General features: G+C 41.5%; 2 protein-coding genes across 4 annotated transcripts in view; both read left to right on the forward strand.

Moving 5' to 3' along the window:
* The window catches only part of lats2.L (large tumor suppressor kinase 2 L homeolog), a 42,097-nt gene extending 38,825 nt beyond the window's left edge, over positions 1 to 3,272 (forward strand). For all 3 annotated transcript variants that reach the window (XM_018247738.2, XM_041582669.1, XM_018247740.2), the window contains one exon: positions 981 to 3,272. In XM_018247738.2, coding sequence (XP_018103227.1) covers positions 981 to 1,472 — 492 coding nt within the window. In that variant the 3' untranslated portion in view covers positions 1,473 to 3,272. The remainder of the gene's footprint in view (positions 1 to 980) is intronic.
* Positions 3,273 to 15,200: 11,928 nt separating this feature from the next.
* The window catches only part of xpo4.L (exportin 4 L homeolog), a 131,618-nt gene continuing 123,155 nt past the window's right edge, over positions 15,201 to 23,663 (forward strand). The window contains exon 1 of the mRNA XM_041581111.1: positions 15,201 to 15,375. The gene's annotated coding sequence lies outside the window, so the exon portion shown is untranslated. The remainder of the gene's footprint in view (positions 15,376 to 23,663) is intronic.

The raw sequence follows: 23,663 nt of genomic DNA on the forward strand, positions 1-23,663 counted from the left end.
CTTTTGGAATTGAATCAAATTAAATGTGCCTGTCCACAGAAAAAATGGCCAGGGCCAAGCAGACTTCCCTCCACAGCCACACCAATCAGACTTCTTTGTACTTGACCAGAAATGGCCCTTTCTGTCATCAGTTTTGTGGCAGTGATCCTGGAGCAGGAGCATACACTCCAGAAATCAGTAGATTGGGGACAAGAAACTATATGGCCAGGCATGGCAGCTGCCAACTCAGATACAAATTTCTTGTGTTTCGGGTCATATATGGGGAGACAGGCAACTTGGAGGGGTCTGGGCAGAGTCCTTTTGCAAATATCGTGGGTTGTTTATTCTTAAGTACCTAATTAACATAGTAAGTTAGGAAGACACACGTCCATCAAGTTCAACCTTTTAACTTTTTAACCTGCCTAACTGCCAGTTGATCCAGAGGAGGGCAAAAAGCAATACCCACCTGAAGCCTCTCCAATTTGCCTCAGAGGGGGAAAAATTCATTCCTGACTCCAAGATGGCATTTGGAGCAGTCCCTGGATCAACTTGTACTATGAGCTATTTCCCATAACCCTGTTTTCCCTCACTTTCTTGATTCAGGGAGAGAATTCCATATGTTCACAGCTCTCGCTTTATAAAAAAAAAAAAATCAGAATATTTAGCCAGAACACTTCCTTTCTTCTAATCAGAATGGGTGCCCTTGTGTCAGCTGGAAGGACCTACTGATAAATACCCCATATATAATAATGTAACGTGAAAAGGATAGTTTAATTTTACTTTTTATATGCCATAAATGAGCCCCGGGACCCTAAAAATGCAGTGATCTTTTGAATTCAGGCCACGTTCCTCCAGTTGAACAGCGGATTTCCTGCAGTTTTCCATGGCTGTAATTTCACTCTCCAAAAAAAGTGATTCAGAAATGTGTGTTGTACACCTGTTGCTGCTTCTGATTTCTTTGTGCCTTGACATCCCTAATAGTAATCCATTTGCTTTTCCAGGTAATACATTGGGAGAATACCCTTTACATTCCTTCCCAAATCAACCTGAGCCCTGAGGCAACCAATCTGATCGCAGAGTTGTGCTGTGGGGCTGAAGACAGACTTGGGAGAAATGGGGCAGATGAAATTAAGGCTCACCCCTTCTTCAGCTCAATTGACTTTTCCTCTGACATTCGTCATCAGCCAGCACCTTATGTTCCGAAAATCAGCCACCCAATGGATACCTCTAATTTTGACCCGGTGGAGGAGGAAAGTCCTTGCGGTGACAGCGGAGACAGCACTGTGATGTGGGACGCTCTTATGAGTTCAGGAAACAAACACACCGAGCATGCCTTTTATGAGTTCACTTTCCGCCGGTTCTTCGACGATAACGGCTACCCGTTTCGTTATCCCAAGCCTTCCAAATTAGAGACCTCTTCATGTGAGGAAACTGAGGAAGAAGATAACAATTCTGCCAGAGAGTCAGAAGGCTGCCAGCCTGTCTATGTGTGAGATCCCGGGATGGATATTACCTTCAAGTTGTTGAAGGCGCTTGGCTCTTCCAGTGGATTTTTATATTTTAGCCACGATCGCTACCGATGCCTTAAATTTATGCATTGCCTGTGAGTTTCTGGGACTCATTTGAAGATGCCCTTTATAACAAGGCTTTAAAGGCCTTTTCATAGATGGGGTTAAAATATGTCATGGCAATATCATGATTACTTCAGAAGTATTAAAGAATAAAGTGTTCCAGTGGGGTATTCTTGCTGGTGTTGTGTGTGTGCGCGGATACAGATCAACACCACCCTCATCACAGAAATGTAACCTCATTGTCAAATATGCACAAAAATAGGACGTCTGAATTCATCGCTGATGAACCAAAGCAAAACCGTCGGCTTTTGCGTATTGGAGGTGGACTCGCTTCCTTTGGGTGGAGTGGAATTCTGGGAATTTTTAGCTGGTTGCACAAAAGCACTAAAGTACCGCTGCAGAGCTACAGACACGTAGGCCATGGTTTTGTCAGGGCCGTGTGAATACTGTCCTCTTCCAGTGCTGCATGTTCTGCATCTTATGAAGGAGGTTCCTCAGTCTCAATGGACTTAACCCCTTCCACCAGAACAGATAATCATGTATTTGTGGAATAATCTCCAGCCAGATCTTTATCAACAGAGATGCATTTTCTACAGGCTGTGCGTTGGGCAGGATGAAAGGTTTTTGACATGAACTGGATCCGTGCAATTCCAGACTCGGACAGTGAATAAAGACTTTATTCCATGTCGGCGTGGAGATAACTGTTGCTCTAATAGTACTTTTCTCAGCAATAATCGAATAATAATAGAAAACACTTGTGTTTTCTAATTCTTGGTTTTTTTTCTATAATCTATATGGAAATGTAACTTTGAAACAAACACCTTCATCGACTGAGCGTTTGATATTACCCTCAGCACTTAATTCTACAGCAGAAGATTAAAACATGGGGCCTTTGGTTTCAGCGCTTCAGAACTTATTATTCAAAACAAGATACAGGACGAGGGCGATGTGTGAATTCCTAAAAAAATCACGACTCTTCCCTGCTGTACTGTACTGACTGAGTGAGCAGGTAGTTTTTATTAAGGGGAAACTGGCCCAGCTTTAAACGCGCACAATGTTTAGTGAATGTTTAATACATGACAAATGGGTGTTTTTTATCAGGTATTAATGGTTTAGTGGTTTGCTCTTTCAAACTGCAGGTGGACAAAAACAGGCCGATTATAAACTGCCAATTCAGCCCCTCCAGACCGAGCATCTTATTGGCCCTGTTGGCAAGCCTGTTAGATATCATGCCAAAAAGTGCTCCAATATCTCTTGGGACAGGTTTGAAAATTCCATTGGACGAGAACGATATCAGCCCATTGATGGAGCCTCGTCCGACAGCAGGTCTATATATGTCTGCTGTATGGTCTGTGGGTGGGATGCCAAATTGGGATAAGAGTTGCCTGTTTGGCAACCTCAGCAAGTTATATGGCAAGCTTACATTTTTACTGCTAACATCTACTGGACTGGGCATTCCAAACTACTCATGTTGGGCAAGCTTGTTATGCCAGGTTATCAGTCTGTGGCCTATTTGCAGTAGAAAAAAAAAGGTAAGAAATAATGCGATACTGATTTAATAAACATCCACAGAAGTTTAGTGGATTGTCATGACAGTTCTCTTTAAATGAGAAGGAAAGGCATTGTACACTTGGGGGTGCCAAATGTTAGCCACCCCCAAGTGATTGTATTGACTTACCGGAAACCCTGGGCAGGTGCTCCTATCAGCAGAAAACTGCACTGGCCCGGGGTTATACCAGTGAGCACCACGGGGCGATCCACTTCTGTCTTCTTCTTTCTTCAAATTTCCAGGGGCAAACGCATGCGCAGTTGAACGGAATAGCCGACTTTTTAGTTAAAGTTCGGCTTTTTGTTATACTGCGCATGCGCAACCGCAAGAAGAAAGTGGAAGACGGAGGAGGATCGTTCCGCGGTGCTCGGTGAAATAATCCCGGGCAAGTGCAGTTTTCTGCTGATAGGAGCACCGGCCCGGGGTTTCAGTTAAGTCAATAAATCACTTGGGGGTGCCTAACATTTGGCACCCCCAAGTGCACAAAGCCTTTCCTTCTCCTTTTAATAAGATCCAACTTGTAAGGGGTAGTTCACCTTTAACAGCTTTTAGTATAATGTAGACCCGATACAAAGTTCAGAGATAATTCACAGTTGGTCTCAATTTGTTATGGTTTTTGTGTTAAGCTTTGTGTTCAGCAGCTCTCCAGTTTCAGCAGCTATTTGGTTGCCAATTTTGGAGTCCAATTTAACCTAGCAACCAGGCAGTGATGTGAATGAGAGACTGGAAGATAAATAGGAGAGGTCCTGATAAAACATAAGTCACATTAGCAATAACATTGTAGCCTCACAAAAATTATTTTTTTTTATTTCCCGGAGCATCCACATTTACAGCATTTTAACTTGCAAGATTAAAAGAGAGAGGCAAATAATTTTTAAACTGTAACATACTAAAAAGATAAGTTAAAGGTAAACTATCCCATTAATACAGCACACGCTAATAGAATTGCAATTATTTTTTAGTTGCACCAAAAGTCTTGCTATATTTCTCTGCTAGAATACAAATGCTGAATATCAAGTTTGTTCTTGGGTAGTTGGAAGGTTATTAGTAGCTAATACTAATAACTGGGATCAAATTGAGTGACCATATAAATTTAGATATCTGCAGTTCCCCGTATGGCTTTTCCTAAATTGCAATAAGCTTTTGTTTTGTTTTTTTTTTTAAAAAAAAAGAAAGATGAAGGGAAAAAAAAAATCTGTAAAAAGTCCCTGGAGAAAATGTTTGGCTGTGCTTTAGGACTTCACTTGGTAGTAATAATATTACAACAACAAAAAAAAAAACTTATTGTAAATTGTAAAATATATCAGAAATCTTTATATTATATAGATATATATTTTTTGCCAACATTGAATTGCACCTAAAAACCACATCAGAAACAGAAACGTTTAACCCCAGAACATGTGATATAGATCTATATATATATATATTCTGTGCAATATTGCTTTAAAAGAGTTTGCTTTTGCTTTTTTTTTTTCATTCCTTCTTAAAATTCACATTTTTGCATTTCAGAAGTGTGACCAGTTTTGAACCTCTGGGTGACTGAAGTCCAATAACAGTGCTTTTGTTGATCAGCTATACCCGGAGTCCTCTTTCTCATGCAAGGGGTTAACAAAACACTTTACCTCTAGAGCCGCAGAGGAAACTTGCTGCTTAGAATGTTGGGTTGTTATAGAACAGGGGGCAGGCAACGATTAGTGCTCCAGTTGCTGTGAAGGAACAACTCCCAGCAGCCCGCCTTCTAGCAATGCTGGGAGTTGAACTTTGACAAGAGCTGGCGTTGCCGTCCTTTATTGAGGAAAGTGTGTGCAAGTGTTGGTGTGAGTAAAATACTGCATGGGTCTACAAGTAATTCTTTTCTGATTCACAGGCCGGCCCTGTGGAACATTCTCATTTGTGTTAGAGAGGAGAAGTATCCCGTATATTTAAGAGTGCTGTGCGTTTGGTGAGTTTGTATATGAGGAGGGCAGAAGGCGGCTTCGTTGGTGTCGCATAGAGTATGTGTTGTTGATAAATGCGATCTTCAAATATACAGCTATTTTTGTTTTCTTTGTATTTGTTCTTTGCTGTAGCTCTGTGTTTAGCAGGTAACGCTTCCACCCCCCCCCCCCCCCTAACATATATTTCATCATGTGAAATTTCAGTTTCATGCTGATTAAATACCAGTATATAAGGGAAGCAGCACATTTTCAGAGATGGAGTCATTTGAACCAACGTTGGGTTCACAATCCAAGGAAGAATGACTTTCTTCAAGCATTTGACTTATTCCTGGAGAACATTGGATAAAGTGAAGTAAAAGGGTTGTACAACATGATACTTTTTTTTAATGGTTTTTGCAACTGCGTTTCTGTCTTTCTTGACAAAATGCAGGTTCCAAATAGGGTTTGTACTGTTCTTTAGGGCAGAGACACACGCTGCTATTTTGGGAGATTAGTCGCCCATCGACAAATCACTTCTTCTTCGGGCGACTAATCTCCCTGAACTGCCTTCCCGACGGCTAGAATGAAAATCGCCGGCGGGATGGCACTCGGAGCGTTTCTTTTTCTGAAGTTTCCTTGTGAGGCAACTTTGGGTGACTTCGGAAAACGAAGTGCTCAGAGTGAAGTTCAAAGGCAGTTCGTGGAGATTAGTTTTCCACCCCCCGAAGAAGAGGAGATTAGTCGCCGGGCTAATCCTCACCGAATGTGACCGTGTGTCTCTGCCCTTAGGGTTCTTTGCCAGTGCAATTGGGCTCATCAGGTCAGCCTTTAGCATAACGGTACACTGATCCCAAACACCCAGTGCCCGAAAAGGTTTTGCCCCAGTCTTTACCCCAAATGAAGGGACTCCTGAAAAATAAATGAACAAAATGTCAGGAAAGGGTTAATACAGGTGATGATATCCCAAATGCTGGGAAATAGATACTGAAATAAAATGCAGGGGTAGGTCTGTATTAGGGATGCACTGAATCCCACTATTTGGAATCCTTCATAAAAAGATTTGTCGAATAGTGAACCGAATCCTAATTTAGGGACAGGAAGGAAAAAAAAGTCTAAAAAAATAATTTTTACTTTGTTTTGTGACAAAAAGTTGTGATTTCCTTTCCTGCCCCATATTTGCATATGCAAATTCGGATTTGGTTCGGCCAGGCACGAGAATTTGGCCGAATCCTGCTGAAAAAAAGCAGAATCCCGAAGTGAATCCTGGATTCGGTACATAGTCTATACAGATACCAGATATATTTTAAAAGAACACCCACTGTTTCCTGGTTCCTTTCAACGCTTCATAAACACAAATCCAACGGAAGAGCTTTGAAATTTGTGATATTCATCACATGATGAAACCATACACCTTGTTAGGTTCTTATCCTGAACAAAGAGACGTTAAATTCTAAACTTGTTCCCCTCTGTCTTGTCTTTCTATCTTGTGACTGACTGGGAATGTGCCACCTCCACTCGGATCATACTGAATGGTGAGAAACCACTTCATTTGGAGGCTGGATGCCTGCACTAATTAGTCTGCAGTCTTAATTCATTACTAATTAACCATTTCATATGTGGAAAGTATATTCATCTGGTTGTAAAGCAATGAGGTGCCGATCTTATAACAAATATCATTAGAAACTGTCAGGATGTAAATAGAAGTCATAGGGAGTACCAGGAAATATTAATGCAAGCAGAAAACAGAAAGTACATTTCAGTTCAGTATTTGAACAAAGGTATAAATAAACTGTCCATAAATTTGTGAAATTAACATCAAATCGAAGACGTGTGATTGTTGTGGTTTAACCACCTGAGTGCCTGAGATGTTTAACCACCAATATATTGACCGTAAATGGAGCTGGATTTGTACATCATAGTGCATTTCTCCCAGTAGTGCCGGTTTTGGGCTGAATTACCTACCCTAGCGGGGTACAGATATGTGCAAAGTTAGTAGAGTTCCCTTTGAGTAGGGGGTGTGCCTGTGTCTGGGTAGGGAAGTGATCAGATCAAGGGCCTAAATTAAAAATCTAATAAAATCATCAGACAGGTGTGACTTCTAATCCCTGGAGCCAGGGGTCCCCAACCTTTTATACTTGAGAGCCACATTAAAATGTAAAAAGAGTTGGGGAGCAAGACAAGCATAAAAAAGTTCCTGAGGTTGCCAATTAAGGGTTGTGATTGGCTATTTGGTAGCCCCTATATGGACAGACAACCTACTGGAGGCTCTATTTGACCTTACACCAGTTTTTTATGCAAACACAACATGCTGCCATGTCAGTAATTGCTAAATAAGCAGCTGCTTTGAGGGCACTGGGAGCAACATAAGGGCAGAGACACACGCCGCGATTCGGGGAGATTAGTCACCTCTTTGTTGGGGCGACTAATCTCCCTGAACTGCCTTCCCTCCAGCTAAAATTAAATTTGCCGGCGGGATGGCACTCAGAGCGCTATGTTTTCCGAAGTTGCCTCACAAGGAAAATTCGTAAAAATAAAGGGCTGCGAGTGCCATCCCGCTGGCGATATACATACTAGCAGGCAGGGAGGCAGTTTGGGGAGATTAGTCGCCCCAAAAAAGAGATTTGTCACTGGGCGACTAATCTCCCGAATCTTGGAGTGTGATTCTGCCCTAAAAAAGAATCGGTGAGTAACATGTTGCTCTCGAGCCACCGGTTGGGAATCGCTGGGCTAGACATTCCAAATTGTGCAAATTGTCTAATTCACTGGCTGAACAGCAGAAAGTGTTTGACTTGCAGTGTGTTTCTCTGGCACCTGTAACAACAGATGAGACTGTTTGCAGATCGGCCCCAAGATGCTTCATGGGTAATTCTAATTTATGAAAGGACCAACATGCCAACAGTGAGCATTCAGGACAGAGGATTTGCTTTTAATCCATGGAAATTGTTTTGCATTGACTTTGCTGATTTACTAGGCTGATGTTCGGGGGGGGGGGTATTTTTTCACAACTTTCAATGACCTGCATTCTGTAAACAGAGATTCTCTATTATTTTGTATAAAATGCTTAAGTACGGCTAACCTATATTAGTCACCGTCTAGCTACCGAAGCAGCTACACATGTTATTTTGATTGAAAGCTGAACCCATAATCCTTGTGTACTTGTTTACATTGGTATGAGAGCTGTGTCTTGCCCTATTCTCTGCTTGTGCTGTGACATTAAGTAACATTCAGTATTAATCTCTTGTTTTTATAATAATAATAATGCCATTTTATTGTCATTTCCACCTATCAGACAGCCTTTTTTTTTTTTTTTGCTAGTTTCTTTCTCAGGAACTCAGTTTTAACTGTTATTTATTGATATATCATCGCCTTTGGAAAGCTTTTACTGGCTCAATTTATTAAAAAAAAAAAAATTGAAATAAAAGCCATGGTTGTGCCTCTTTTTGTGAAGCTCTATAGTAATGAACATTTTCTGCCAGAAGTCGAATATCTGTGTATTATGGATATGAATGAAAGATGGCAGTTACCACTGGAACGTATAAATGTACACATTTAAAGGGGAAGTACAGTCTAAAATAGAATAAGGATAGAAATGCTGTATTTTGTATACTAAACATAAACATGAACTTACTGCACCACAGGCCTAATCAAACAAATAATTTATGCTTTCAAAGTTGGCCACAGGGGGTCACCATCTTGTAACTTTGTTATACATCTTTGCAAGACTAAGACTGTGCACATGCTCAGTGTGGTCTGGGCTGCTTAGGGATAGTCGTAAATTCAATCAAACATAAATCAAAACAGCACAGGTCAAATAATATCTGCCAGAAGCCGATACAGCAAAACTGATTAATAATCAGAATATGCAGACTGCACTGGGTCCTGTGTTGTCATCTAATCTAATGTGGATTTTATAGTTTTTGTATTGTTTAATATAAACTTTTTTCCAACTCTGCAGAACCAGTGGCTGCAGCAAAATAATCCTCCAATAATCTGGCTCCATGATCTTTGTCCCTGCAGCTGGAGTTGGACGGTAAAGAGGATGTAAAGGCAAAAATAAAATCCAATACAAATCTCTACACAGTCCCCAACTGCTCTACAGGGAAACAAACAAAGCTGCTTAAGATCTGCATGGCTGGGAAGTAAGGTGGGGGCTCCCCCTGCTGTTCATAAGTATGATTGTTTCCCTGCTCAGCAGTTAGGGACCATCTGACAATTCCTATCCACAGCAGTAAATAAAGGGAGAATTTCACTGCACACAGTCAGGTTTCTTATAAAAACTGTACACATTTTTTAATTAAAGTATATTGGAGATAGGTTTCTTTTTCATTAAAGAATGTAAAAGTGGGATTTTATTTTTTTGCCTTTACATGCCCTTTAAGGAGGGCCTGGTCTGTGCTAATATTTAACAAACAACAAGTGAAGAAACCGCACACCTTACACTCCCAATATCCTCCTTGTTGGTGCTCAGTGATGAGGGAATCGGCAACCTTCGTTACAGTATATGAATAATTTCACCGGCACACGAGATGCATTTAGCAGGGCAAGTTCTTGCAATTTTATTTATATTTGCACTAAATAAAATTGCAAGGTCTTGCCCTGCTAAATGCATCTCTCATGTGCTAGTGAAATTCTTCATATACTGTGCTAATATTTAACAATACCCTTCACTTTGGTACATAAATATTTGTTACCTAACAGCACTTCATTTGACATTATATAGTATTTATAATATACATTTATAGACATACACTTGGGGTTATTTATTAAAGGTTGAATTTTAGAGTTTAATATGCTGCGAATGAACTCACAACGCGAAATGGTTTGTAATTTAAAAAAAACTTGAATGGGAAAAACTCGAATTCGGGGTTAACAACCTGAAAAAACGAATTGATCGAGTATAGAGCAGCAAGAAAACTAATCACTTGAATTAATCGAGTTTTCGGGCAAAACCCTCCGAAAAAAAACCTCAAACATCACTAAGGCTATTAACATCTTCAAATGGTTCAAGGGACCTCTGCCATTGACTTCTACATGACCTCGACAAGTTTTAGATGGTGTATTTTCAGATTCAAGCTATTTTCAGCTTTGGAGTATAATAAATCTCGAAGAATTCTAGTTTTTTTGACCCAAAAATGTGGGGGGGAAAATCAACTCTGAAAACTTGAATTTTCGTGGAAAACACATTTCGAACCTTAATAAATCTGCCCATCAATCTATCAGACTAAAATGAGCATATTAAAGGAGAAGGAATAGCATTTTACAATTGGGGTGCCAAAAGATCCTCTACTGGCTTCATTGCTTTTCAGATTTCCTGGGGCAGACGCATGTGCGCGGTAGAGCGAAATATCGGCTTTTTCATTCAAGTCTGGCTTTATGCTTTACTGCGCATGCGCAACAGAAGACCCGAAGAAGCAGAATGAGGATCTCTCCATGGTGGACGCTAGAAGAACCCCCGGCCGGTGCAGTTTTCGGCTGATAGGAGCGCGGGTTGTCAGGTAAGTATAAGTAGTTACTTAGGGGTGCCTACGTTTTGGCACCCCCAAGTGTAAAATGCTATGGAACACTAATGGAACACAATGGCTGCTAGGCATTCTCAGCTACATTTTAGTCCAGCATTGCTAGTATGGGGTGTTACTGACCCTTTCTCTCAAAACCTATACAATAGTAACCAGTCCAGTTTACCTATCATCTGTGGAAGACTAGACTGGACCAACAAACAAGTATCAAGACTGACCTAATGGCAGCTCCTCATTTGCCAGAATATCTAAATTGCCAGACAAGGCCTGATGAAAACTAAGGCCAGAGTGCTATGTTCATAACAACATATACATAAACAGACAACACTGTCTATAAGCTCAGAGCCCTTCCTTCTTAAATGGGGTGCTTTGGCTCCTGCTGTCTAGCCCTTAGAGCAGAGACGCTCAGATTCGGGGAGATTAGTTGCACAGCAACAAATCTCCTTTTGTTCAGGCAACTAATCTCCCCTGAACTGCCTTCCCGCCAGCTAGAATGTAAATCGCCAGCAGGATGGCACTCAGGGCACTTTGCTTTCTGAAGTTGCTCGAAGTTGATTCACGAGGAAACTTCGGAAAACTAATCGTTCTGAGTGCCATCCCGCCAGCAATTTATATTCTAGCCAGCGGGAAGGCAGTTGGTGGAGATTAATTGTCCAAAGAAAAGGCAATTAGTTGACGGCCGACTAAATCTCCCCGAATCTGAGCGTGTGTCTCTGCCCTTAAACTGAATAATGGCATTGGCAGCCTAGATTCACTAACATACAATTCCTACAACACAAGTTGAAGCCGTTGGCCGAGTAACTCATCTTTCTGCTCTATCTCTAGCCTTGGAATCCATTTGTGAAGATGGCCACGTTTGAACAGTGTAACGCTAAAAATGATCTGATTGCTGAGTTTATGGGGGTAAAATGCATTAAGTAGTAGCACAAGCTGGACATCAGAGCAATATTTCCAAACTATGGGTGGGGCTTTGTAGCAGTGGCAGGGGAGCCTCAGCCTGAAAGAGAGTTGGGGGTCCAACAAATTGTGAAAGGGGTTTGGCTTATGGGGTTTGGTATAATTAGGGAGTAGTCAGGAGAATCAGGGGTGTGATTGTGCATGCAATGGACTTTTTTTTTTCATTGGGGTCCTATGTTACTTGTTGGCAGGGCCCACTATGTTAACTTAGCGGTTATTAAGGGGGGTCCTGACCATAGATTGAACACACATGGCAGCCATTTATATAAACTTGTTATTAGTTAAAGGGGGGCCTTGACCATAGATTTAACACTCAAGGGGGGCTTGAACTTAAAAAAGTCTTAACGACCACTATTAAAGTTGCCACCATTTGTTCCTTGATGCTTGACAAAGGGGTACAACCCCAAAATGTTGCACAACTGCAAATAAATACGCAAGGGTTTGCATTGGAGATATTGGAGGAACGCTGCAAATATCTCCAAATTGGTCACTCGACCTCTCCCATCGACTTATACAGGAATTCGCCAGGTTTAAGGTGGCAAATAGTTGAATTTGTCTTCTTAAAGGGCCAGTTGAATTTGACATTGTTGACCATAAAATAAATCAGAATTTTCAATTTTACCCTTAATAAATCTGCCCCTTACTATATTTGTTTGAACAAAGACAGACATTTTGGGTTTTATCCCCATGCATTTCTGTATGTGCTACATGAGGAGGCAGGGGAGCAAGACGTGACATGCCAGCTTATTCTTTATCTAAATTCCTAGACATTTCTGGGGTTTAGTAATAAAGCCTGCACAACTACAAAACAGAAGTAGTGGGACATTTTACACATCATTTTCTATAGGATCATTTTTTCCCCAAAAACAATTAGATCCTATCAGTATGCAAGGAGTTAATGGTGCTGCTCTGACATGGAATGTATTATGAGGATTTGAGGGTAGGGGATTCTTGCCAGGTCCCATTCTTTCAATAATACTTTGGATGCTTTTCAACTTAGACATACATTTATATTTTTTATGTGAAGGGCTTTATAAATTCTTGAGGCAGAATGTAGCCAAAAGTCATTGCCCAATCGACAAGCAACAATTTTTACTTTTTTTCCCCCACATATTTCAGCAAAGAAGCATTTTATGGTTGAAGGTAAAACAGTAACAGCCTGTTGTTTCACAGTGCGGCACGAGCATAACTTTGTGTAGCTATCAGTAGTCTGGCTACGCTTAGGGGCCCATTTACTAAGGGTTGAATTGAATTCAAAGTGAATTTTCGAATTCAAAAACGTCGAATTTCGAAGTAATTTTTTGGTACTTCAACCATCGATTAGGCCACAATTCAATTTGAATTGAAAAAACTTAGAATATTCGACCATTCGAAAATCGAAGTACTGTATCTTTATAAAACTTCGACATTTTGCCACCTTAAACCTGCCGAATTGCTATGTTAGCCTATGGGAACCGCCTAGAACCCACAGCCAGTATTTGGCTACATTTTTAGAAGTCAAAGTTTTCCTTTTTAAAAATCGTTCGATCGAACTATTTGAATTCGATCGAAAACAGCTAAATTCACTCAAAAAAAAAAACTTTGACTATCGAATTTCTACAATTCGATGGTCGAATTTCGAAGTTTTACCACTTCGAATTTCGACCCTTAGTAAATGTGCCCCATAGGTTAAACCATCACAAAGGCTAGGTAGGAGCAATCTTACTGCAAAAACGTACTTTTAGTATGCAAGAGAGTGGTAGAACGAGAAATAAATGATTTGGGAGGCTGCTATTTCATAGAGACAATGTCTGGTAGCATATAAAACTAATTGTGCCCCAGTGTTCCTGCTGCAGCAAACAATGCTGTATTTAGGGGTTGTGGTGAGAAGCATTATTCATACAAAGTAAGATTGTTCATAATATGGCTCTTCAGATTTGTGGGTGCTGGAAACATTCCCTACTATACCTGATATCCCACAGTCACAGTTGACTATATATATATATACATATATATATATATACATATATATATATATATATATATATACATATATATATATATATACATATATATATATATACATATATATATATATACATATATATATATATATATATATATATATATATATATATATATATATATATATATATATACACACACACACACACAGTGGTGTGAAAAACTATTTGCCCCCTTCCTGATTTCTTATTCTTTTGCATGTTTGTCAGACTTAAATGTTTCTGCTCATCAGAAACCGTTAACTATTAGTCAAAGATAACATAATTGAACACAAAATGCAGTTTTTAAATGAAGGTTTACGTTATTAAGGGAGAAAAAAAACTCCAAATCTACATGGGCCTGTGTGAAAAAGTGATTGCCCCCCTTGTTAAAAAATAACTTAACTGTGGTTTATCACACCTGAGTTCAATTTCAAAGGTTATAAAGCCATTTCTAAAGCTTTGGGACTCCAGCGAACCACAGTGAGAGCCATTATCCACAAATGGCAAAAACATGGAACAGTGGTGAACCTTCCCAGGAGTGGCCGGCCGACCAAAATGACCCCAAGAGCGCAGAGACAACTCATCCGAGAGGCCACAAAAGACCCCAGGACAACATCTAAAGAACTGCAGGCTTTACTTGCCTCAATTAAGGTCAGTGTTCACGACTCCACCATAAGAAAGAGACTGGGCAAAAACGGCCTGCATGGCAGATTTCCAAGGCGCAAACCACTTTTTTTTTTTTAAAAGTTTTTATTTATTAAGAACAGTTGGCAGTACATCAAATGACAAGTAACAGAAAAGTACAAAGGTTGCACAGCGACACAATATCACACGTGACTCTATACATCATAAGTTACCACATTCCTTGTAATGTACAATGCTCACACATTTCCGGAAACCATAGGGTATATATCTATCCATTGACCCCATACTTTGTCAAACTTCTCAGGGTGACCACGGGCTTCATATGTAAGCTTTATTAACGGAAGCATATGATTCACCATGTTAAGCCATTGGTTAATTGAGGGAGGCATAGGTTGAATCCAGTGCATAATAATGACCTTCCTTGCATAAAATAACAGGGATCTATACATTATTCTAGTACCACTTTTAGGAACTAGCTCATCTATTGCCCCCAGAAGGCAGGCTTCAGGGGAGACTACTTGGGGAAGGGCTAAAGTATCACTAAGCAAACAAACCACTCTTTTCCAGAACTGGAGTATTCTGGGGCACTCCCACAACATATGGATAAAATCTGCATTAGCCTGAGCACATCGGGGACATGCCGAAGACTTATCAGGGAAGATCCTACTCAGCCTAAGAGGGGAATAGTAATAGAAATGCAATATTTTAAAACTAATCAGCCTGTCTTTCGTTGAGATAAGGTAATTATAGGCTTTGTCAGTAGCCTCATCCCACACATCATCAGTTATCGTAGGTAGAACTCTCTGCCATTTCCACTGGGCTACTTGGAAGGGAGTACTCCCCGCCTCCATTAAATTTCTGTAAAGGCATGATACCAATTTGCGCGGATTCTCCGCATGTAATGTACTGGAAACATCAAATTTGTGAAAGGAGGGTATATACCAGGGGTGTCCAAACTACGGCCCGCGGGCCAAATGCGGCCCGATATCCATTTTTAATTGGCCCGCAGAGTGCAGAAATCCCTCCCCCCTCTCAGCATCCATAAAAAAAAAAGTTTCCTTCCACGGCGTCATTGAGGGGCGGAACCTACAGTGCTTCACAGAAGCTACAGAAGCCTGTCCTAAACTCCGCCCTCCCCTCCCCGTGACTGGAGTTTAGTGTAGTGCGGGGAGGGAGGGGGAGCCAGTAAACAAACTGAAAGCATGGCTCCAACTGCTGCCTAACCTGGCCTGGATTTCCTGCATGATCTCATGAACTGTGAGTAAAACTGTTCGGTGCTTGGCTTGGGGGAGGGGTGGATTTAGTGAGGCTGCAGTCGGGCAAGGGAGTCAGTTACAGATCGAGTGTGTGAGTTACTGTGTGTGTGCCTATCTGTATGTGTGCCACTGTGTGTGTGTGTGTGTCATTGTATGTGTGTGTGTGTGTATATCTGTCTGTATGTGTTTCACTGTGTGTGTGTGTGTGTGTCACTGTATGTTTGTGTGCCTCACTGTATGTGTGTGTGTGTGTCTGTCTGTATGTGTCACTGTGTGTGTGTGTATGTCATTGTGTGTGTGTGTGTCACTGTATGTGTGTGTGTGTATCTGTCTGTATGTGTGTGTGTGTCTATGTGTGTTACTATATGTATGTGTTTCACTGTGTGTGTCACTGTGTGTGTGTGTGTGTATCTGTCTGTGTGTTTGTATGTGTGTGTTACTTATTTAAAATTTGTAAAATGAACATGGTAATCGGGGGGTGTGGCCACAAAATGGGCGTGTCCACAGTGAGTGGCCCGGCTGTTTGTATATTTTACCGCATATGGCCCTTGGTGAAAAAAGTTTGGACACCCCTGGTATATACCCATCAAACTGAGCTTTAAAGGCATGCTTTAATTGCAAGTATCTGAAGGGGTTGATTATTGTGTCAGGACATAACTCTTGCAATTGGGGGAGAGTGACAAAGACCCCATCTTTCAGGATGTCTCCGAGTTTTTTAATCCGTCTAGTGGGCCAGTACAGAAAATCAGTGAGGTAACGGAGATGCGGGAGATTGGAATTTCCCCACAGTGGAGTGTGGTGGGAGAACAAAGTTGGAGACACCTTGCATAGTCGGAGAGCCAGCTGCCAGGCCATATATGGGGCATATAGAACTGGGGGAAGCTGGGGTAGGTCTTTCAATTTACGCATGGGACAAAGTGCCAAAGCTTCCAAAGAGCCCAAGAGCAGGCCATGTAATAGCATATTGGGGTTTTCGGGATCAGGATTAAACCATTCATGAATATGTGATAGTTGAGCCGCTAAATAATACAGCCAGAGGTTTGGTAGACCTAAACCCCCACACGAAGGTGGAGCCGTGAGGGATTCCCAGGAAATTCTGGCCTGCTTCCCTGCCCATATAAATGATATTAACACCGTGTTGACTTTCCGAAAAAATTCCTTTGACAATTTGATCGGAGTGTTTCTGAAAAAGTATAGGAATTTTGGGAGAAAAACCATCTTAAAGATATTAATCTTCCCCCATAATGTCAGAGGCAAGTTCTGCCATTGAGCAGAAGTCGCTGTAAACTTAGCTACCAGTGGACCTAAATTAAGCTCAGGGAAATCGGTAGCCTTTGACGTCACAGTTACACCCAGGTATTTTATTTGGGCTGCCCAGATCAGTTGGTGGACCGGGGTTTGTTGATGTGAGGGGATGTCATCTATGGGCATTATGAGTGATTTACCCCAATTTATCTTCAGACCAGAGTACATACCGAAGTCCTGTATTATATCTAAGGCCAACTGAAGTGTACGACCCGGATCTGCCAAAAATAACAAAATATCATCAGCATAAAGGGCTATGCGTTCTTCGGATGTCTTGTAGCGAAGTCCAACTATATTAGGGGCATTTCTTATACTGATGGCCAGAGGCTCTATTGCTACTGCAAACAGGAGAGGGGAGAGTGGGCACCCTTGCCTGGTGCCTCTATGTAATTGAAGAGGTAAAGACAGGGAGTTATTTACCCGAACTTGAGCGATGGGCGCTGCATAAAGTAATTGAACCCAGGAGATGAATCTGGGGCCAAAGCCAAAAGCCCTTAACGTTTCCCATAAGTATGGCCACTCAATGGAGTCAAAGGCCTTGGCTGAATCCAGAGACACCACCACCCTTGAACCCGCATTCTCATGCACGACCTGCAAGTTGGTATAGAGTCTCCGCAAGTTAACAGTAGTGGACTTGTTAGGCATAAATCCTGACTGATCCGGGTGAATTATTGATGTTATGACTTTTATTAGTCTGGAAGCCAAAATTTTGGCCAACAATTTGGCATCCGTATTTATCAACGAAATTGGGCGATACGAGTCGCACAGATCAGGATTTTTGCCGGGTTTATGGATTAGCACTATCAATGCAGAGTACAAAGATGGTGGTAACTGCTTTACCTCAGATGCAGCCCCCACCATGTACACAAATTGTGGAATCATCTCTTTAGCCACCTGCTTGTACCACTCGGCCGGTAGACCATCAGGGCCTGGTGTTTTGTTACTAGGGAGGGAGTGGAGTGCCTCTGCAACTTCAGTCGGAGTAATAGGGTTATCTAAGTATGCTCTCTGTTGTTCATCTAATTGAGGACAATTGATTCTCCCAAGATAGTTAGCAATATCAATTTGTGAGCAGGTAAGTTTCGATGTATATAAATCGGCATAAAAGTCCCTAAAAGTCTCGGTAATTACCTTTGGGGATGAGGTAATAGTGCCGTGGTTTGTTATGATTCATGGAATTAATGTGCTAGGTGTAACGCTTTTTGACAGGTATGCCAGAGTTGCTCCGCCCTTTTCCCCTTTGTCAAATAGTCTTTGTGTCGTGTACAGCTCCTTCTTTTTCGTGAGGGAGGTAATAGCTAGTTCTAGGGCCTGTTGCGCCTGACACATTAGATTGTGATTAGCGTCTGAGGGGTCTACAGCATATGCTGCTTCGGCCTGTCGTACCACCTCTGTGGCGTCAGCTACCAATTGTTTAGTATGATTTCTCGCACCCTTTATGGCCCTGGAGAGGGAATCCCGAGCAACTGCCTTGGATGCGTCCCAAGATATATTATGGGAGACCGAATCCCTATTGATGTCCCAGTATTCCGCATATTCCTGGGTAACTGTCTCCTGTACCTCTTTGTTTTGCAACCACAATGGACTAAGCCTCCACATTCTGTCAGATGACACATCGCCCACCTGAAGTGATATCATTAGAGGGGAGTGGTCAGAAAAGGCCCTAAGGAGGTATTGAACTTCCGAAACTAGTAGGAGAAATTCGGGGGATGCCAGTGCCAGGTCTATTCGGGAAAGCGTATTATGGGTAGCGGAATGACAGGAATACTGTCTGGTTGCTGGGTTTTTCCACCTCCATATGTCCCTCAGACCCATCGTATCAGCCCAGTTTGCTAGTGGTGTTAGTGCTGTTGTTTGGGATATTAATCTATCAAGTGCGGGATTCAGCGGGGAGTTGAAGTCACCCATTAAACAAACAGGAGCAGGGGGAAACTCCAATATCTTATTAAAGACTTTGTCTAGCGTGTCCATAGACATAGGAGGAGGAAGATATAGATTCGCTAAGATTAAGGGAGTAGAGTTCAGTTTGCAGTAGAGGACAATATACCTTCCGTAACTATCCAGATGAATCTTAATTAGCTCAAACATTACGTGTTTCCTGACCAATATTGCCACTCCCCGGGCATAAGTAGAGAAGGTCGCATGGTAATGGTGCGCTACCCACGCTTTTTTAAGAGCCAGGATTTTCTGACCTACTAAGTGGGTTTCCTGTAATAAAAGGAGCGCCGGTGAGTGGGTTTTAATGTATTGGAATAACTGTGCCCGCTTAAACTTTGAGTTGAGGCCCCGTACATTCCAGGAGCAAATTTTGATGGAAGCCATTATGTTACACCCGATGTGGAGCTACGTAGGATTGGAATGTGTAAATTCGGGCGGCTGCCAACCAGCTGTATACCTGTAGAACTATATACATAGCATAGAAACCGTTCCAGCTTCATAACTTCCCAACTTGTCCCTTCCCTCCCCTGCCCGCTTATGCAACTTAGCAAGCCTATGACCCCCAAACTTTCGATAAATGAGGTAAAGATAGCTTACGTAGGTGCCATTACAGTTCCCATTATGCAGGGTTAACAGTCCATGTAGATAGGAATGGACCAATCCAAACTCCGACAGTCACTGAAAATGTAAAGTCCACAGTCCAATATCCCAATGGAATAGTATAGTATAGTATAGGAGTGTTACCTGTCGGTGAGTATGGAGTCAAGGTGCCAGAGTAACACTCCAATATCTTGTGTGGAGAGACAATAAAAACAACTTATCTTGTGAGCCGCACGCCCGCTGTTGCTTGCGTAGAGATCTGGGCCTCCGAATTAGACGACGTCGCCGTCTCGATCTGGGGGATTTTGTCGTCGCCCCTCAGGGTGCTTCGATTCAATCCACTGAATAACATCCTCTGGGTGGTCAAAAAACAGAGTGGAGTCCCCAGTAGAGATGCGCAGCTTCGCAGGGAATAGCATAGCATATTGGATCTTTAGTGTACGCAGTCTGCGCCGCGCCTCTGTGAATGAGCTGCGTTTCCTCTGAACCATTGAGGAAAAGTCGGGATACAGGGAGACTCTGGCATTCTCATGGATGATTTCCCCTTTAATCCTCGCTGCGCGCAAGGCCGCATCTCTGTCCTTAAAGTTCAGCAACTTCATGACCACTGGACGGGGGGGAGCCCCTGGAGGAGGTCGGCGAGCAGGTACACGGTGGGCCCGTTCCACTGCAAATTGTGCCGAAAAGGTATCTGACCCCAGCTTAGTCTTAAGCCAATCCTCCATGAAGGCCTCCATCTGAGGGCTTTCACATCCTTCGGGTAGGCCAATCACGCGCAGATTCGACCTACGTTGTCTGTTTTCTAGGTCGTCAACATGCTCAATGAGCAAGCGCTGATCTCGCTGTAGTTGCTGAACTTGTCTCTGAATTGGCGGCATATCATCCTCCAACGCCCCAATGCGCCTTTCGGCCTCAGTAGTGCGCTCCCGGAGCTTGTGCACATCCTGCCGCAACAACGAGAGATCCACTTTGATCTCCTCCATTTTGGATGTCATCGTGGAAGTCGTGTCGGAGATCTGCATCGCAAGTGAGGCTCTGGATTCGGCAATCGCTAGCATGAGCGTTTGCAGCGTAGGTTCCGAGTTGTGCTCATCGGCGCATTCAGATTGTGGGGAGACGGGTCTGCTGTTTAATTCGTCAGCGTCTTTCTCCCTAGCGCCGCCGCCGCCATCTTGTCGATGCGGCCTAGCAAACATCTTTGGGATGTTCTCGGATTTGGACTTCCCAGGGCCCTTGGCAGGCATTATATAATGCTGTAGGTCGTTAGGTCCCTGCTGGATGCCGTCTGGCACGAAAATATAGGCAGGAATCGGGTCAGGATATGTATTAGTACGGGAGCTCTGGCACTGCACGTCTATCACGGATCACATCGTAGCTCCGCCCCCGCGCAAACCACTTTTAAGCAAAAAGAACATTAAGGCTCGTCTCAATTTTGCTAAAAAACATCTCAATGATTGCCAAGACTTTTGGGAAAATACCTTGTGGACCGACGAGACGAAAGTTGAACTTTTTGGAAGGTGCGCGTCCCGTTACATCTGGCGTAAAAGTAACACAGCATTTCAGAAAAAGAACATCATACCAACAGTAAAATATGGTGGTGGTAGTGTGATGGTCTGGGGTTGTTTTGCTGCTTCAGGACCTGGAAGACTTGCTGTGATAGATGGAACCATGAATTCTACTGTCTACCAAAAAATCCTGAAGGAGAATGTCCGGCCATCTGTTCGTCAACTCAAGCTGAAGCGATCTTGGGTGCTGCAGCAGGACAATGACCCAAAACACACCAGCAAATCCACCTCTGAATGGCTGAAGAAAAACAAAATGAAGACTTTGGAGTGGCCTAGTCAAAGTCCTGACCTGAATCCTATTGAGATGTTTTGGCATGACCTTAAAAAGGCGGTTCATGCTAGAAAACCCTCAAATAAAGCTGAATTACAACAATTCTGCAAAGATGAGTAGGCCAAAATTCCTCCAGAGCGCTGTAAAAGACTCGTTGCAAGTTATCGCAAACGCTTGATTGCAGTTATTGCTGCTAAGGGTGGCCCAACCAGTTATTAGGTTCAGGGGGCAATTACTTTTTCACACAGGTTTGGATTTCTTTTCTCCCTAAATAATAAAAACCCTCATTTAAAAACTGCATTTTGTGTTTACTTGTGTTATCTTTGATTAATAGTTAAATGTGTTTGATGATCAGAAACATTTTGTGTGACAAACATGCAAAAGAATAAGAAATCAGGAAGGGGGCAAATAGTTTTTCACACCACTGTATATATATATATATATATATATATATATATATATATATATATATATATATATATATATATATATATATATATATATATATATATTATATATATATATATATATATATATATATATATATATATATATATATATATATATATATATATATACACATGCGAAGGCTCGGGCACACACTACAAGTACGAATACCTGGGTGCTGAACAGAGAAATTGTATATCCACTCAAATATGCTGACGCACACCAGGATTTTTCTTCAAGTGATTTATTTTATTTTATCGACGTTTCGATCCCCAGGGGGATCTTTATCAAGATAACAACACACTCAAATGTGAGAGATTATAAAGACTCACCATCAGTGACCCAACACCAAAACACCTCCCACATATTCAATTAAGCTGGTTAACCCTTCGTGAACCTTTTGAGGTAAATGGTCAGTTGTATAGGACAATCTGGAAAAGAAAGTGCATGGTGCCATAAATACATGTTGATTAATTCATAAAACGTGTAAAAGATAGTTTAAAATGTATTACAATTAGCTTTAAAACACCTCTTAAAAACATAATATCAGATCACCATTTAAAAACATTGTAATAACAAAATTTCTGTTTGCATATAAACATCTTCCACTACTTTGATTCAATTCTCTTAGTGAAGTAACAGTAAACCAATATCTTTCCATATATAGCACTTTATAGGAACAGATTGTATGAACAATATTCGTTCAAACCATTGGGAGCAACCATATTTAGTGTCTTAATCCAAAAAATCTCCCTCTGTGACAACAGGCGGTTCCAATTCCCTCCCCTGTTAGGTTCAGGGACCATATCTATGCCCATGAAACTAAGTGTGGGTAATCTATGTCCCATTTTTAGGTAATGTTGTGGTAAGGGTAAGTCTGATACACCAGTCTCAAATGCCCGCTTTATAGAAGGCCTATGGTTACCCATACGTTCACGAAGCAAGATGGGGCGTCAAAGAGCCAAGATCGATTTATTATAACCAGTAATTACACCTCGGGCTCCAATGCCATTAGATCAATTGTAGAAAACAGTTGGCCGATTCTACAAAGTGACAAAAAACTTGCACATAGTGTAACAAAGAAACCCCTATGGGGTTATAAAAGAGGAAAAAATCTGAGAGACCTCTTGATGCAATCTGACCCCATTAGATGTTATTCAGGCAGTGGTAATGTTATTAGCAGTTTGAAAAAAGGTTGCTACAGATGTGCAGGGTGTACTACCTGTAGATCTATGACAACAGGTATGTCTTTTAGACATCCCCATACGGGAAAAGAAATACAAATCAAGCACCGCATTTCTTGTACCTCAACACACGTTATCTATATGATAACGTGTCCCTGCGGTCTATCATACGTGGGAAAAACACAGAATACGCTTCGTGAACGTATGGGTAACCATAGGTCTTCTATAAAACGGGCATTTGAGACTGGTGCATCAGACTTACCCTTACCACAACATTACCTAAAAATGGGACATAGATTACCCACACTTAGATTCATGGGCATAGATATGGTCCCTGAACCTAACAGGGGAGGGAATTGGAACCGCCTGTTGTCACAGAGGGAGATTTTTTGGATTAAGACACTAAATATGGTTGCTCCCAATGGTTTGAACGAATATTGTTCATACAATCTGTTCCTATAAAGTGCTATATATGGAAAGATATTGGTTTACTGTTACTTCACTAAGAGAATTGAATCAAAGTAGTGGAAGATGTTTATATGCAAACAGAAATTTTGTTATTACAATGTTTTTAAATGGTGATCTGATATTATGTTTTTAAGAGGTGTTTTAAAGCTAATTGTAATACATTTTAAACTATCTTTTACACGTTTTATGAATTAATCAACATGTATTTATGGCACCATGCACTTTCTTTTCCAGATTGTCCTATACAACTGACCATTTACCTCAAAAGGTTCACGAAGGGTTAACCAGCTTAATTGAATATGTGGGAGGTGTTTTGGTGTTGGGTCACTGATGGTGAGTCTTTATAATCTCTCACATTTGAGTGTGTTGTTATCTTGATAAAGATCCCCCTGGGGATCGAAACGTCGATAAAATAAAATAAATCACTTGAAGAAAAATCCTGGTGTGCGTCAGCATATTTGAGTGTGTATATATATATATATATATATATATATATATATATATATATATA

The sequence above is a fragment of the Xenopus laevis genome, chromosome 2L (genome assembly GCF_017654675.1).
Source record: "Xenopus laevis strain J_2021 chromosome 2L, Xenopus_laevis_v10.1, whole genome shotgun sequence".
Lineage (NCBI taxonomy): Eukaryota > Metazoa > Chordata > Amphibia > Anura > Pipidae > Xenopus > Xenopus laevis.